At 41.0% G+C, this 14,576-nt stretch overlaps 1 protein-coding gene across 1 annotated transcript; it reads right to left on the bottom strand.

Annotated features, from left to right (window-relative positions):
• Positions 1–4,385: 4,385 nt before the first annotated feature.
• Positions 4,386–13,855, bottom strand: kcnk13a (potassium channel, subfamily K, member 13a). Its single transcript, XM_039009044.1, has 4 exons — positions 13,525–13,855; positions 6,076–6,614; positions 5,280–5,534; positions 4,386–4,547 (listed from the first exon to the last, which is right to left on the bottom strand). Exons 1-4 carry the CDS (start codon positions 13,853–13,855, stop codon positions 4,386–4,388), a joined length of 1,287 nt encoding a protein of 428 aa, XP_038864972.1.
• Positions 13,856–14,576: the final 721 nt, after the last annotated feature.

A 14,576-nucleotide genomic window follows, 5' to 3' on the forward strand; every position in this document is an offset into this window, starting at 1 on the left:
TTAGGAAAGAATAGGATTTTGGAATAAATGCAGAAAAAAAAGGCTCTATTCAATCAGAACCGCTTTAGCCAACATCCGCATAGCGGTTGTTTTGATGGGTGCCTGAGGTGGAACTGCTTTAGGCGCTGTCAAATCCACAAGTGGCCCCTGCCATTATACCTAAAGCAGACATTGCCATTGGCTGCACGGCGTCGCATTAACAGAAATCCCATGCAGCATTGTTTACAAGTTTGAACACTGGAATGTGAGATGTAATCTCCACCTCAATTAGGATGAGAGAGAACCTGATTTTGTTTAATGATTTTTGAGGGCAATTATTTCTATATAGCCTACACTTTCCTGTTCTGAACTTGTAATGCTAGTGGTGCAGGTGTGGCTTCCTGACAAGGATTGCAAGAACAGCTGCTCACCGATTTGATGGCTCCAATGCATTTCCGTTTCCGACACCGCAAAACATCAGCCATGCTGTCTGTGGTCGCAGTTAAAGCTTGACCGGATTGAATCTAGTCCAAGGTTAACAGGCTTATGAGATCTTACACATTTTGTTCTATGAGATAATATCAGTTAACATGACCTTGATGAATTATAAAGCCTTTGTGTGCCTTGTTTATTTAATTACATAAATCCTTCAAAATTCACAGGAAGTGAGGTTAGCTGATGAAGATTACCTCATAGAACAAAATGTATAAGATCTCCTAAGCCTGTGTTTACCACAGACCTTATTTCTGGCGTTTATCCAAAAACAAATTTTCCCCATGGGCTTTGCTCAACGAAACATGGCGGAGTTAGTGCCTGCACAAAGATTCCAGTACTATAATTGCTCTCGATTGTCTACTCTGGGTGGTTGCCATGGCAACATAAAGCATTGTTTTTAGCACCTGAATGTGTGTTGTATTACACTACCAGTCAAAAGCTTGGACACACTTACTAATTCAAGAGTTTTTCTTTATTTGTACTATTTTCTACATTGTAGAATAATAGTGAAGACATCACAACTATGAAATAACGCACATGGAATCATGTAGTAACTAAGAAAAGTGTTAAACAAATCAAAACATTCTTCAAAGTAGCCATCCTGTGCCTTGACAGCTTTGCACACTCTTGGCATTCTCTCGACCAGCTTCACCTGGAATGCTTTTCCAATAGTCTTGAAGGAGTTCCCACATATGCTGAGCACTTGTTGGCTGCTTTTCCTTCACTCTGCGGTCCAACTCATCCCAAACCATCTCAATTGGGTTGAGGTTGAGTGATTTGTGGAGGCCAGGTCATCTGATGGAACACTCCATCATTCTCCTTCTTGGTCAAATAGCTATTACACAGCCTGGAGGTGTGTTGGGTCATTGTCCTGTTGAAAAACTAATGATAGTCCCACTTTGTGCAAACTAGATGGGATGGCGTATCGCTGCAGAATGCTGTGGTAGCCATGCTGGTTAAGTGTGCTTTGAATTCTAAATAAATCACCGACAGTGTCACCAGCAAAGCACCATCACACCACCACTTCCATGCATCACGGTGGGAAATACACACGCAGAGATCATCCGTTTACCTACTCTGCGTCTCACAAAGACACAGCGGTTGGAACCAAAAATCTCAAATTTGGACTCATCAGACCAAAGGACAGATTTCCACCGGTCTAATGTCCATTGCTCGTGTTTCTTGACCCAAGCAAGTCTCTTCTTATTATTGGTGTCCTTAAGTAGTGGTTTCTTTGCAGCAATTCGACCATGAAGGCCTGATTCACGCAGTCTCCTCTGAACAGTTAATGTTGAGATGCGTCTGTTACTTGAAGCATTTATTTGGGCTGCAATTTCTGAGGCTGGTAACTCTAATGAACTTTTCCTCTGCAGCAGAGGTAACTCTGGGTCTTCCTTTCCTGTGGCAGTCCTCATGAGAGCCAGTTTCATCATAGCGCTTGATGGGTTTTGTGACTGCACAAGAAAACAAGAAAGTTCTTGAAATTTTCAGGATTGTCTGACCTTCATGTCTTAAAATAATGGACTGTCATTTCTCTTTGCTTATTTGAGCTGTTCTTTCCATAATATGGACTTGGGTCTTTTACCAAATAGGGCTATCTAATGTGTTCCACCCCTACCTTGTACACAACTGATTGGCTCAAACACATTAAGAAGGAAAGAAATTCCACAAATTAACTTTTAACAAGGCAAACCTGTTAATTGAAATGCATTCCAGGTGAAGCTGGTTGAAGAATGCCAAGAGGGTACAAAGCTGTCATCAAGGCAAAGAGTGGCTACTTTGAAGAACCTCAAATATAAAATATAACACTTTTTTGGTTACTACATGATTCCATATGTGTTCTTTCATAGTTTTGATGTCTTCACTATTATTCTACAATGTAGAAAATAGAAAAAAATAAAGAAAAACCCTTGAATGAGTAGGTGTTCTAAAACTTTTGACTGGTACTGTATGTACCTGCTGCTTTCACTCGGGTCTATCCTGTTGAGAAAATACACCGTTTTTCCACACAAACATCTTTGAAAAGTTTGAGGGCTTGAGAGAAACAGTTTATCCCTGGTGTTAATTTGGGTATGATACATTTTAAAGCATTAAGCTTTGTCTATTAGTAGAGTGAACTGTTTGACAGGGGCAACATAAGCCTGTTCAATGTTTTTCTCTGCCTCCAGTGAAGTGCCAACTGACAAATCGTAAGAAACCATGTCCTGTTACATAATATAAAATAATAATAAAAATAGAAACCTTTAATTATAGCAGTGGCAGATGACAATGCATTGTCAGAAGGATGCAAGCCCCTCCAGAAAAGAGACCTACACTGCTGACGTGCAATATGATCATAACGTAAAATGACGTTAAAACACGCAAAGAAAATAGCCAGTCAATTCAAATGTCTATCTCCACATTGTTTATACAATCCCTTTCACTCTCATAAAATCCTAACACATTGCTCGGTTCACATTATTTCAACACACTGTTAGGGATTCCTTGCATCGTTTCAAGTAGCGCACGGGGACTGTAACAGGGAGCGAGATGGGAAGACGATATTATAAAAGCTTTCTGAGGTTGCTTTTTATGTAAAACAACGCTCCAAACCCTGCACTCAACAGTGCGTTATGTCATGACTCAGGAGTCCCCTGATTTAAAGTGTCAAACTTCCCCGACAGAAATTGAAAGAAGATCAATGGGAGAGGAAAATACAAAAAAAGAGCGTGGGGAAAAAGAAAAGTTCTTTTGATGTCCTGCGTCATCCATTATTCAGGTGTGTGGTGACTCCATGTTCCAGACCACCCACCCGCACGCACACATACATCAGGTATCCAGCTACAAACACAACAGCTGTCCGATTAGCAATTCAGAGCCACGTGTACATTAAGTTCTACCTTCAAAAGACGAGAAGTGGAGAGCTGAGATATAAACAGAATTTATAAGTAACTTGTATTTATTCCTGCATACTTTAATTGATTTCAGTTCTTCCTGAAACATTGCAAATGTCTCCTTTTTAACTCTATTGAAAGGGGCGCAGGGTAAGTTTGAAATTAGTATGTGCAATTTCAAGTAATAGATTTCAGTCTTCTTTCAATTTTTCTTATTCATATTTAAAAACGAAAGAGAGGAAGAAGTACTATTCTGTTACAGATAAATGACAGCTAGCACTTTTAGAATCAATCAAATGTATCAGTACAGTGTTTTCCTTGTAGTTTTATAACATTTTTTGGAACCGTATTTGCAATATAGTGTGATATCGTGATGATTTTTTTATAGCAGAGTGAAGGGGAGTTCCTCAATCAAGATCTTTATGTATTTGACAACTGATTTCAATTTCTGAGCACCTATTCAAGCATAAAAGCATGATCTGTCTCCTACAAAACAACACCATAGCTGTCAATAACAAATACTGTACACATGTCAATAAGGGAAAGGCAAACATGATCATGGACAAGACCGTTTGGCGTCATAACCCCTTAACATCTCCACCACAATGGCTGATGTGTCACGGTCACTGAACATTCTGGGACAAAATGGCTGCCATGCATAACGAAGAGTGCCACGCATTGCTGATAAACGATGAGTCATTATCACGCTATGTAAAGCTCGGATGAGGTCTGCTCTTTGAGACTCCATATGATGTTTTCTGATATTCTTATTGTAGTTGTTTTCTCTACAGTCTACAGTCTCTCTATGGACCACGTTCAGTGGGCTACAGCAATGGTTCCATTCCAAAACCTTTTCCAACTGTGACCTATGTAAAGCTTTTGGACCCGACCCAAACCAGGTTTTGGGAATCCCTCCTTCAGTGAGCACCTGGTGTTCACTTTGTCTCTCCAATCACATGGTTTTGAGAGATGCAGTATCTGTTTTGATCATTCTCTGTATGATGTGCAGTAAGCCTGCATAACGACTGTAATATTCAGTCATCTATCCACACTGGTCTCAACCAGCCTGTTGTTCATGATGCCCAGCGCCCCTACTCCCCCAGAGAAACCATTCTGTCTGTTTTGGTTGGAGACGGAAGGCCGAGGGATCCCATTGGTTGCTGCCTCCGACAGCTGCTTCTGCATCAGGTCCAGGTTCCCCTGGAGAGGCGAGGAGAGGTTCACATGATACTTTCATAACTAGACAAAAGATAAGACATTATAAAGGCTCCTACATGTTCATAACAACATATACAGCATGCCTGCAGGCTTTAAAGGTAGACTCAGCAAGATGACGTTGCAACAAGCAGCACCGCAGATATTGAGATGAGCACAGAGTACGTGCAGATGTGCGCTTTATGCTGCTACGACGTGGCAAAGAAGTTTAGCCTTGCGCTTCAACGCTTCTTAGGGCTCGGTTCAATCCGTAGCACAGAAGATCTGTGGTGTAGCCCGGTTGACATTTAAAGGTCATTGTGTTTACAAGGTCATTGTCATTGTGCATGCAACTTCATCTCACTGAGTGTACCTTTAAGTGTTACCAAACTTTACTGTCCCTTTGTACAGTTAAATTAGTGCAGGGTTTGCATCTCCCAACTGCTTGCTTACCAAAAGGATATACATAAATATATTTCCAACAATACAGACAATATATCACACATTCCATGTTGCATGACAGCGCTAAGAAACAGAAATCAGGTGCAGTCAGAAACATTGATTTAAATTGGTCCCTAGCCCTACTGGCCACTCCGGGTACTAGATACTGTAAATACAGTCAAAACATGCCAAATACCTATGCCCTCAATGTATAAAGTGCAAGGCCAACACTTTTGACTAGAGATGAAAGTAACAGAGTGAACTTTTAATGTTCTTTTTACCCGGTGACGCTCTCACCTTATTGGCTGCCAGGAAGTCCCTCATGGAGATCATCTCCCCTGACATCCGCCGTCCTCCATCCGTCTCACTCTCGTTCAACGCGTCCGTTTCTATGGAGACAGTCCGCTGCGCCCGGGAGTGTCCGTGTCCAGTGCCGCTGGGCATCACGGCATTCCGGCGCGGGTGCAATCTCTTCGCGATCCCGGCAGGGCAGCAGTGGCAGCAACCTCGGTAGCAGAAGATGTCCAGCTTTCTCAGCAGCCAGTTGAGAGTCTGCTTGAGTTTTGGGAAAATGTATTATTTTTATGAAACTTTGAAATTCTGTAACATTGTTAATGATAGTGCTCTGGTAAAAACCCCACATACCTAGAGAAAGAGGCTGGTGTGTGTGTGTGTGTGTGTGTGTGTGTGTGTGTGTGTGTGTGTGTGTGTGTGTGTGTGTGTGTGTGTGTGTGTGTGGTGTGTGTGTGTGTGTGTGTGTAAGAGAGGAGGAAGAGCAAGAGAGGGATAGCCAATAGGAAAGGACAGAGTAAAGACAGAGAGTGAATGCACGCCATCTCCCACAATGTGTGTGTGTGTGTGTGTGTGTGTGTGTGTGTGTGTGTGTGTGTGTGTGTGTGTGTGTGTGTGTGTGTGTGTGTGTGTGTGTGTGTGTGAAAGAGAGGAGGAAGAGCAAGAGAGGGATAGCCAATAGGAAAGGACAGAGTAAAGACAGAGAGTGAATGCACGCCATCTCCCACAATGTGTGTGTCTGTGCATGCGTGCAACCACAACTGCTCATAAAACAAACGTAAATAAAACAAAAAATCCTCACCTGCTTGATGACAATGGATATGACGTTGAACAGCGAGTAGATACAGCAGACACCCATCAATATAAACAGGAAGTTCCCCAGTCTGTAGGCTGTCTGGTTCCCGTCGTACGTAACCCTCTGGCTGCTTACCATGTCCCCGAACCCGATGGTGCTGAACGCCACAAAACAGAAGTACAGCGAGTCCAGATAGCCCCACCCCTCCACCGCTGAATACATGGCCGAGGCACAGCAGGATATCACCACAGCAGCTACACAAAGAATCAGCATCACGTAGTACACAGAAGGCTTCCATCCAGCCAGACTGTCCCTGTCTCTATCTCTGGGTCCTGGCGGTGGCGCCCCCCTGAGGCCATCGTGGGGCATGACGTCCTGGCGCCGGCGCTGCAGATCGTGGCATGACTTGAGCACGAAGGCGAGCACGGTGATGATGCGCTCCAGGAAGAGGTTGAAGAATAGGATGGTGGAGGCGCAGCCAATCAGGCCATAGAAGATGAGGAAGACTTTGCCACTGACCGTGGTCGGGGTGGCCATGCCAAATCCTGACCAGAGAGGGGGGGAGGGGTGGAGGAGAAGAGAGAGGTTTGGAGGGAAGGGGAGATGAAGAGAGAGAGGGAGAGAGAGGGTAGATGTTCAGGAGAGAAATTAAAATGGTGAAGGTTCATTCATCATAATTACCTTACCCTCCCTGTCTGTTCCTAAAGTGCCCACCCTCATCCCTCGTTCACTTCGAAGCAGAAGGAAGTAAACCAGGTTGCCATAGGTGGCGATGTCTCATAATACCTTTTCTTGGCATATCTCTCTCTCATCCATCGCTATACTCCTCCGTCCCATTGAGTTCAATGCTAATTTAGCAACTGGGTTTTTAAATGACCATTCTCACAGATGTGCTCCTCAGAGATGAAAGATACATCCCTAAAAACTCATTATTTTAAAAAGAAAGAGAGTCAGGGCTGAAGAACAGGCTTGAGACTACTGGAGAAGAGGGAAAGGAGATGCTAGCAATAAAGCACTGCCTTTATTGGCTTCTGTTAGTGTGTCTAACGTTTCATTCTCTCATTGACGTTGACGGAGGTATATCCTGTTGACTATACCCTATATTATAACCTTTTTAAAAAAAATCACCTTTATTTAACCAGGTAGGCCAGTTGTGAACAAGTTCTCATTTACAACTGCGACCTGGCCAAGATAAAGCAAAGCAGTGCGACAATAAACAACAACACAGAGTTACACGTGAGATAAACACAAGTACAGTCAATAACACAATAGAAAAAGCTATATACAATATGTGCAAATGGAGTAAGGAGGTAAGGCATTAAATAGGTCATAGTAGCGAAGTAATTACAATTTAGCAAATGAATACTGGAGTGATATACGTGCAGATGATGATGTGCAAGTAGAAATACTGGTGTGCAAAAGAGCAACTACAAAAAAGTTTTAAAAAACAATATGGGGATGAGGTGGGTAGTTGGATGGACTATTTACAGATGGGCTGTGTACAGCTGCAGCGATCAGTAAGCTGCTCAGATAGCTGATGCTTAAAGTTAGTGAGGGAGATATAAGTCTCCAACTTCAGCGATTTTGCAATTCATTCCAGTCATTGGCAGCAGAGAACTGGAAGGAAAGGCGGCCAAAGGAGGTGTTGGCTTTGGGGTTGACCAGTGACATATACCTGCTGGAGCGCGTGCTACGGGTGGGTGTTGTTATGGTGACCAGTGAGCTGAGATAAGGCGGAGTTTTACCTAGAAAATACTTATAGATGACCTGGAGCCAGTGGGTCTGGCGACGAATATGTAGCGAGGGCCAGCCGACTAGAGCATACAGGTCGCAGTGGTGGGTGGTATAAGGGGCTTTGGTAACAAAACGGATGGCGCTGTGATTGACTGCATCCAGTTTGCTGAGTAGAGTGTTGGAGGCTATTTTGTAAATGACATCGCAGAAGTCAAGGATCGGTAGGATAGTCATTTTTACAAGGGTATGTATGGCAGCGTGAGTGAAGGAGGCTTTTTTTGCGAAATAGGAAGTTGATTCTAGATTTAATTTTGGATTGGAGATGCTTAATGTGAGTCTGGAAGGAGAGTTTACAGTCTAGTCAGACATCTAGGTATTTGTAGTTGTCCACAGATTCTAAGTCAGAACCGTCCAGAGTAGTGATGCTAGTCAGGCGGGCGGGTGAGGGCAGCAATCGGTTGAAGAGCATGCATTTAGTTTTACTACCTTTACCCAATACCGTTTCAAATAGCCTGTGGTCCCTGACAAATACATTTTCAAACCAGTAACATAATATTCTCCCTCCACACCAAAAAAACATGTCATTGAAATACAGTTGAGATACAATTGAGGGAAAAAGGTAGCCTATCGGTTTGAGAGTTGGGCCAGTAACCAAAAGGTCGCTGGTTCGAATACACAAGCCGACAGAGTGAGACATCTGTCAAGGTGCCCTTGAGCAAGGCACTTAACCCTAATTTGCTCCAGGCCGCCGTACCACTATGGCTGACCCTGTAAAACAACACATTTCACCGCATAAAACATCTTCATTATTTTAGTTTTACATTGTTTTGTCAGGTCTCTGAAACCAAAGATGTGTTTTTTTTGCGGGCGCTAGAAAAATGGTGCTATTGACTTATCTAATTACTAAGATAGAGTATGACAAGACCCCGCACCACAGTATGATATTTCTTTCAGCCTTGACCATGAGGATAGAGAGAAGACCCTTCTCATTCTCACTAAACCTCGGTGTTCAAAAAAGACTGGTTTCCCTTGAAACATATCATTAAGAATGCATGAGGTGTCTGTCTGCATATGGGGCTAGCCTGGGGGGTTACCCCATACTGCGCAAACAGCCTTTGAGCATCATCATGTTCTATATGAGCATCATGTACTCAACTTCTAACCTCTGGCTGTATTGTCCGCTGCCCGTAGGTTATATACTTTATATGTGTTACACACTCTCAGTAAAGGATATATGGACACCAGGAGGGAGGCAAAGTGCTCAACTGTATCTGATTTGTAATGGTTGACAGCCTACTAGAAAAAAGAACAAAAACAAGAATATGTAGGTTGCGAGCAGCAAAGAAACAGGGTTCACAGGATGACAGAAAGGATACAAGCTCAATTAGATAAAGCAAGCACTCTGTCATGTAGGAACTTCCTTTATGTGTAATCAGTGAAAGCATTAACATGTTTATCTCTCAATACCACAAGGATGACACTAGCGAAGTTTAGTCTAGTGCTGTAGGTTGGTCTGAGTAGGTTGGTCTGAGCAATGTGAGCAAGTCCATGTACCAAATAATATAAATATGGTTTGAATATGATTTGTGGTTTCAGAATTGTTCTCTTAACTGTTTTGTTTTTGACTCTTTGACTCTTTTTGACAAATAGGATTCTCCAGAGTTTCTTAAGCCAATTTGTCCAGAGGCAACAAGGTGAAAATGTACAAATTATTTAAATCTCAGTTGGTACACTCTACATTAGCATTCCAAAATACTTAAATTCCATTCTCACAGCTGTAATACGCTGACTGTGCAAGCGGCAGGACTTCCGGTTTCACATTTTCCTGAATAAAATATCCACGTTTTACTACATTGAGACCAAATAACAGGGCAGCAATAGGTGATTATACAGATATACTTATCCCAATATTTCAGAAAGAAAATATATATCTATTTAAAAGAATGTATATTTACAAAAAGGAGAGGGATATGTAGCATTGGAAATGATGCAGACAATTACATTGACAGAAGCCACAATCTATCTGAAATAATAAAGCTGATTTACCCCCTAATTCATTATTTTTTATAAATAAATCACGATATTTCACATTGTTTGTCTGCATAATATAAATCAGACATTAATTTGCATGAGACAAAGTCTACTTGATCAATAGTTGTCTGCACCAGACCATTTGTTGGCACTGTAGATACTAGAGCATTAACTGTTGATCAAGAGGACTTTGTCTCATGCAAATGAATGTCAGATTTATATTATGCAGATCAACAATGTGAAATATCGTGATTTATTTTAATGTTATTTTTTTAATTAGGGGGTAGATCAGCTTTATTATTGCCATGACTTTATATTCACACAGCTTCTAATGACATATACATAAGGTTTACATACCAAATGTTATGCCCCATGTCCATCGATTCAGTTCTTATAGCCCTGTTGTGATATGGTGCCATCTAGTGGTGTAGCTTGGTCGAATACTCTTTCTCAAATTCATTAGAAGCTCATTTATTGAGTCTACATACCAAATCTGGAGTCAATCTGATTTACACTTAATGAGAAGAAGTTATTTAAAGCATTTTTAGCATATATAAGCATACAGTGCATTCGGGAAAGTATTCAGACCCCTTGACTTTTTCCACATTTTGTTACGTTACAGCCTTATTCTAAAATGTATTAAATCGTTTTTTCCCCTCATCAATCTACATACAATACCCCAGAATGACAAAGCAAAAACGGGTTTTTAGATATTTTGCAAATGTATTAAAAATAAAAACTGAAATATCACATTTACATAAGTATTCAGAACCTTTACTCAGTACTTTGTTGAAGCACCTTTGGCAGCGATTACAGTCTTGAGTCTTAGGTATGACGCTACAAGCTTGGCACACCTGTACTTGGGGAGTTTCTCCCATTATTCTCTGCAGATCCTCAAGCTCTTTCAGGTATCAGGTCTCTCCAGAGATGTTCAATCGATCAACGCTCCCCATCCAAAATTGAAAGTGGTACCGGAGCGCCAAGTCTAGGACCAAAAGGTTCTACCCCAAGCCAAAAGACTGCTGAACAATTAATCAAATGTCCACCCGGACTATTTACATTGACACCCCTTTGTTTTTACACTGCTGCTACTCGCCGTTTATTATCTATGCATAGTCACTTAAACAATTGCATTGACTAACCTGTACCCCCGCACCCCTGTATATAGCCTCGTATATTTTTTTATGTTACTTTTTGATTATTACATTTTTTTACATTTTATTTTGTAAATAATTTCTTAACTCTATTTCTTGAACTGCACTGTTGGTTAAGAGCTTGTAAGTAAGCATTTCACTTAAACGTCTACACTTGTTGTATTCGGCGCAATGTGACAAATAAAGTTTGATTTGATCTGACTTTTAGTCCATGAGAAGATTTTTAAAGATTATTTTAATTAGTGTTACATTGTAAAAAAGTGAATTGTTAATATTTTTTAAGATATACTGTACATTTCAAACTTAACATGGTTCATCATGGTAATGTCTGATGACCCTGAAAGCTAAAGTTGATAGGCCATTGTGGAGTGGAGTTACAAAGGATTTAAATGTAAAATCACATAAAATCGTATTTCCTGATTTATCAATAACTCAGTCATCTCTTAACCAATCCCTTAGCTGTTTTCAAACTAAGTTAAGAGATGTATCATGGGTATGAGGGTTTAACTGAGACTGCTTATAACAGTAAGCAGTAAGCAGTAAGCACCCCCAATCTGTGCCACTCTTTTTGACCAAACCAAATCAAAGGCCTTGCTTGGGCGGAGCTCAAAAACCGTGAGTGAAGAAGGCCGGGAAATCGCTGTCATATGGTGCTATGGTTCATGAAAAGATTTTTGAAGTATTTTTAGCATATTATCGTATGTGCTAATATGCATCTACTGGTATAGGAGATGGGCTCCCGAGAGGCGCAGCGGTCTAAGGCACTGCATCTCAGTGCTAGAGGCGTCACTACAGAACCTGGTTCGATTCCAGGCTCTATCACAACCGGCCATGATTAGGAGTCCCATATGGCGGCGCACAATTGCCACAGCGTTGTCCGGGTTAGGTTCTGTAAATAAGAATTTGTTCTTAACTGACTTGCCTAGTTAAATAAAAATAAAAAATAAAAATTGTGTGGCCATCTTCAAGGGCTATTTTGATGAGTCCAAAGACCAAATTTGGATTGCATATGACATTTAGCCCATGAGAAGATTTTTATGTTATATTTTAAGCATTAGTGTTACGTAGTCAAAAAAGTTAATTGTTAATAGTTTCCTTATCTTTAAGATATCAATGTCAAACTCAACATGGTTCAATCATGGTTATGTCTTTGATGACCCTTAAAAGTGTCAAGTTGATTGGCCATTGTGGAGTGGATTTACAAAGGATATAAATGGACACGTACAATTGGATTTCCTGATTTATCAATAATTTAGCCATCTTTTTGGCCAATCCCTGAGTTTTTCTCAAACTAAGGGCTTGTTTTTGCATATTTTTGCATATTAGCCTATGTGCTAATATGCATCTACTGGTATAGTGTGGCCATCTTTGAATGCATCAATCTAATTTTCTAAAATTCTTTATGAGTGATGTGTTCAAAGACCAAATTTGGAGTGCATATTACTTTTTTTTCATTTTGATGTTTTTCAAAAGTTTTCCACAATTTCCAAGATGGAGGAAAATCTATCTTGACGGAACTTATGGGTCCTTGAGGTAAATTTGCCCAGCATGAGGAAAGATACCTACTTACATACAAAGTTTCAAGTCTATGTCAAACGGAGCAACAGATATGAGGGTTTAAGTGAGACTGCTATAGGCCAATAAGTACTTAAAAGAAATTAATAATAATCAAATGCGTTGCTTGGGCAGTGCTCAAAGGTGCCCACTAGTGGCTTATCTGTGCCATTCTATTTGACCAAGTTACTCATGGCCTCTAGATTCTGTGTGCCAAATTATACATTTTTATAATAGGTGTTGACAGAAAATAAATATCTGCAATCAAAATAAATAACCTGAATGATTAATAGCCATATAATTTCTGGCAAAACTGATGTCATCACTCATGTCATCAGTAATTTGATGTTCATTTTCCTTCTGCTTTAAAACTAGCAATGATTGGGAGAAATAGGAGCTGCCAATTAACGGAACAATGATTTCTGAGACTGGGTCAACTTCATCTTCTTGAGAAGGAACAACCTCAACGCTCTTTGTCACACGGACAAAAGTATATTTAATGTCTCCAATATGTAATTTGTTTCTGTCTCCTTTATCTGCATGGTCATCTACAGTAGACTAAAGAAGAGTATTTCCAGTACGCAAAATGCCTACATGTTTATCTACCTTGATTGTATCCTGCTATATCTATTAAATCGCAGACCTGCCTATACATTTTTCCGGCATAAATTCAGTATTCATTTCTCCCTCTCATTGATAGGGATAAAAATATATGGGTTATTCGGTTAATCAGTTTGTCAATATGTCACAGTGTCCTATCTTTTGAAGTGCAATTCATTTCCTGAATTATATTAACAACCATTTTTGAAAGGTATGCAACATAAACACATTTTTTCTTGTAATCTGGTGCATGGCACCTATTCTAAATTATTCAAATGGTGCATTTTGATTAAAAGTAAATTTCTTTGCAATACACTTTTATACATTCTTTTTTATACAATACATTCTTTACTTAACCTTATGGCTTTGTTTCTGAGTTTACCTATGGTCGACACCACGGTCCCAACAAAGTAAAAGGCGCCGGTAAAATCCCAGCGCGGTCTCAGTGTATCCACGCGGATACCGGCGATGTTCGCCTCCTCATAGAACCGGAGAAATGTCTCCAAGTCGGTCCGGTTAAGGTTGTGCTTCTGGGTGAATCTCTCGAAGCGCTGCGCCCACTGCTCGTTTGCCTGTAGCTCCTTCGGCTGCTCCAACGCAGAGAACACAGCAGCACCGCAGAGCAGATACAGCACGATCAGCACCGCCAGCATCAGAAACCGCGCGTTATCCTCGTTCACCACACCGCAGCAGCAGCCTCTCCTGCACGCCATTACGGCGGCAGCGAGGACACCGAGGACCCTGCGAGAAGGAGCCTCCGCATCGTGTCAGATGAAGGCACATGAAAGCCTTCCTAATAAGTCAGTATGTGGGTTGTTCCACCAATTCGGTGCCTTTTGAGAAGTGTAACTTGGTAAAAAAAAATTCACTTCATTTTAACATTCTGTCATAAAGAGCACATGTTCAACTTCATAAAAATGTTCAACTTCCCATCTCAAGTGGTAAAATAATGAATATACAGTACCAGTCGAAAATTTGGACACACATACTCATTCAATGGTTTTTCTTTATTTTTACTATTTTCTACATTGTAGAATAATAGTGAAGACATTAAAACTATGAAATAACACATATGGAATCATGTAGTAACCAAAAATACGGTAGACCATTCCATTCTTGTGGGCCGGCTAAGGAATATTGGTGTCTCTGAGGGGTCTTTGGCCTGGTTTGCTAACCACGTCTCTCAAATAGTGCAGTGTATAAAGCCAGAAAATTTGCTGTCTCAGCCACTGCCTGTCACCAAGGGAGTACCCCAAGGCTTGATCCTAGGCCCCACGCTCTTTCCAATTTACATCAACAACATAGCTCAGGCAGTAGGAAGCTCTCTCATCCATGTATATGCAGATGATACAGTCTTATACTCAGCTGGCCCCTCCCTGGATTTTGTGTTAAATGCTCTACAACAAAGCTTTCTTAGTGTCCAACAAGCTTTCT

This window comes from Salvelinus namaycush, chromosome 15 (assembly GCF_016432855.1).
Source record: "Salvelinus namaycush isolate Seneca chromosome 15, SaNama_1.0, whole genome shotgun sequence".
Taxonomy (NCBI): Eukaryota; Metazoa; Chordata; class Actinopteri; order Salmoniformes; family Salmonidae; genus Salvelinus; species Salvelinus namaycush.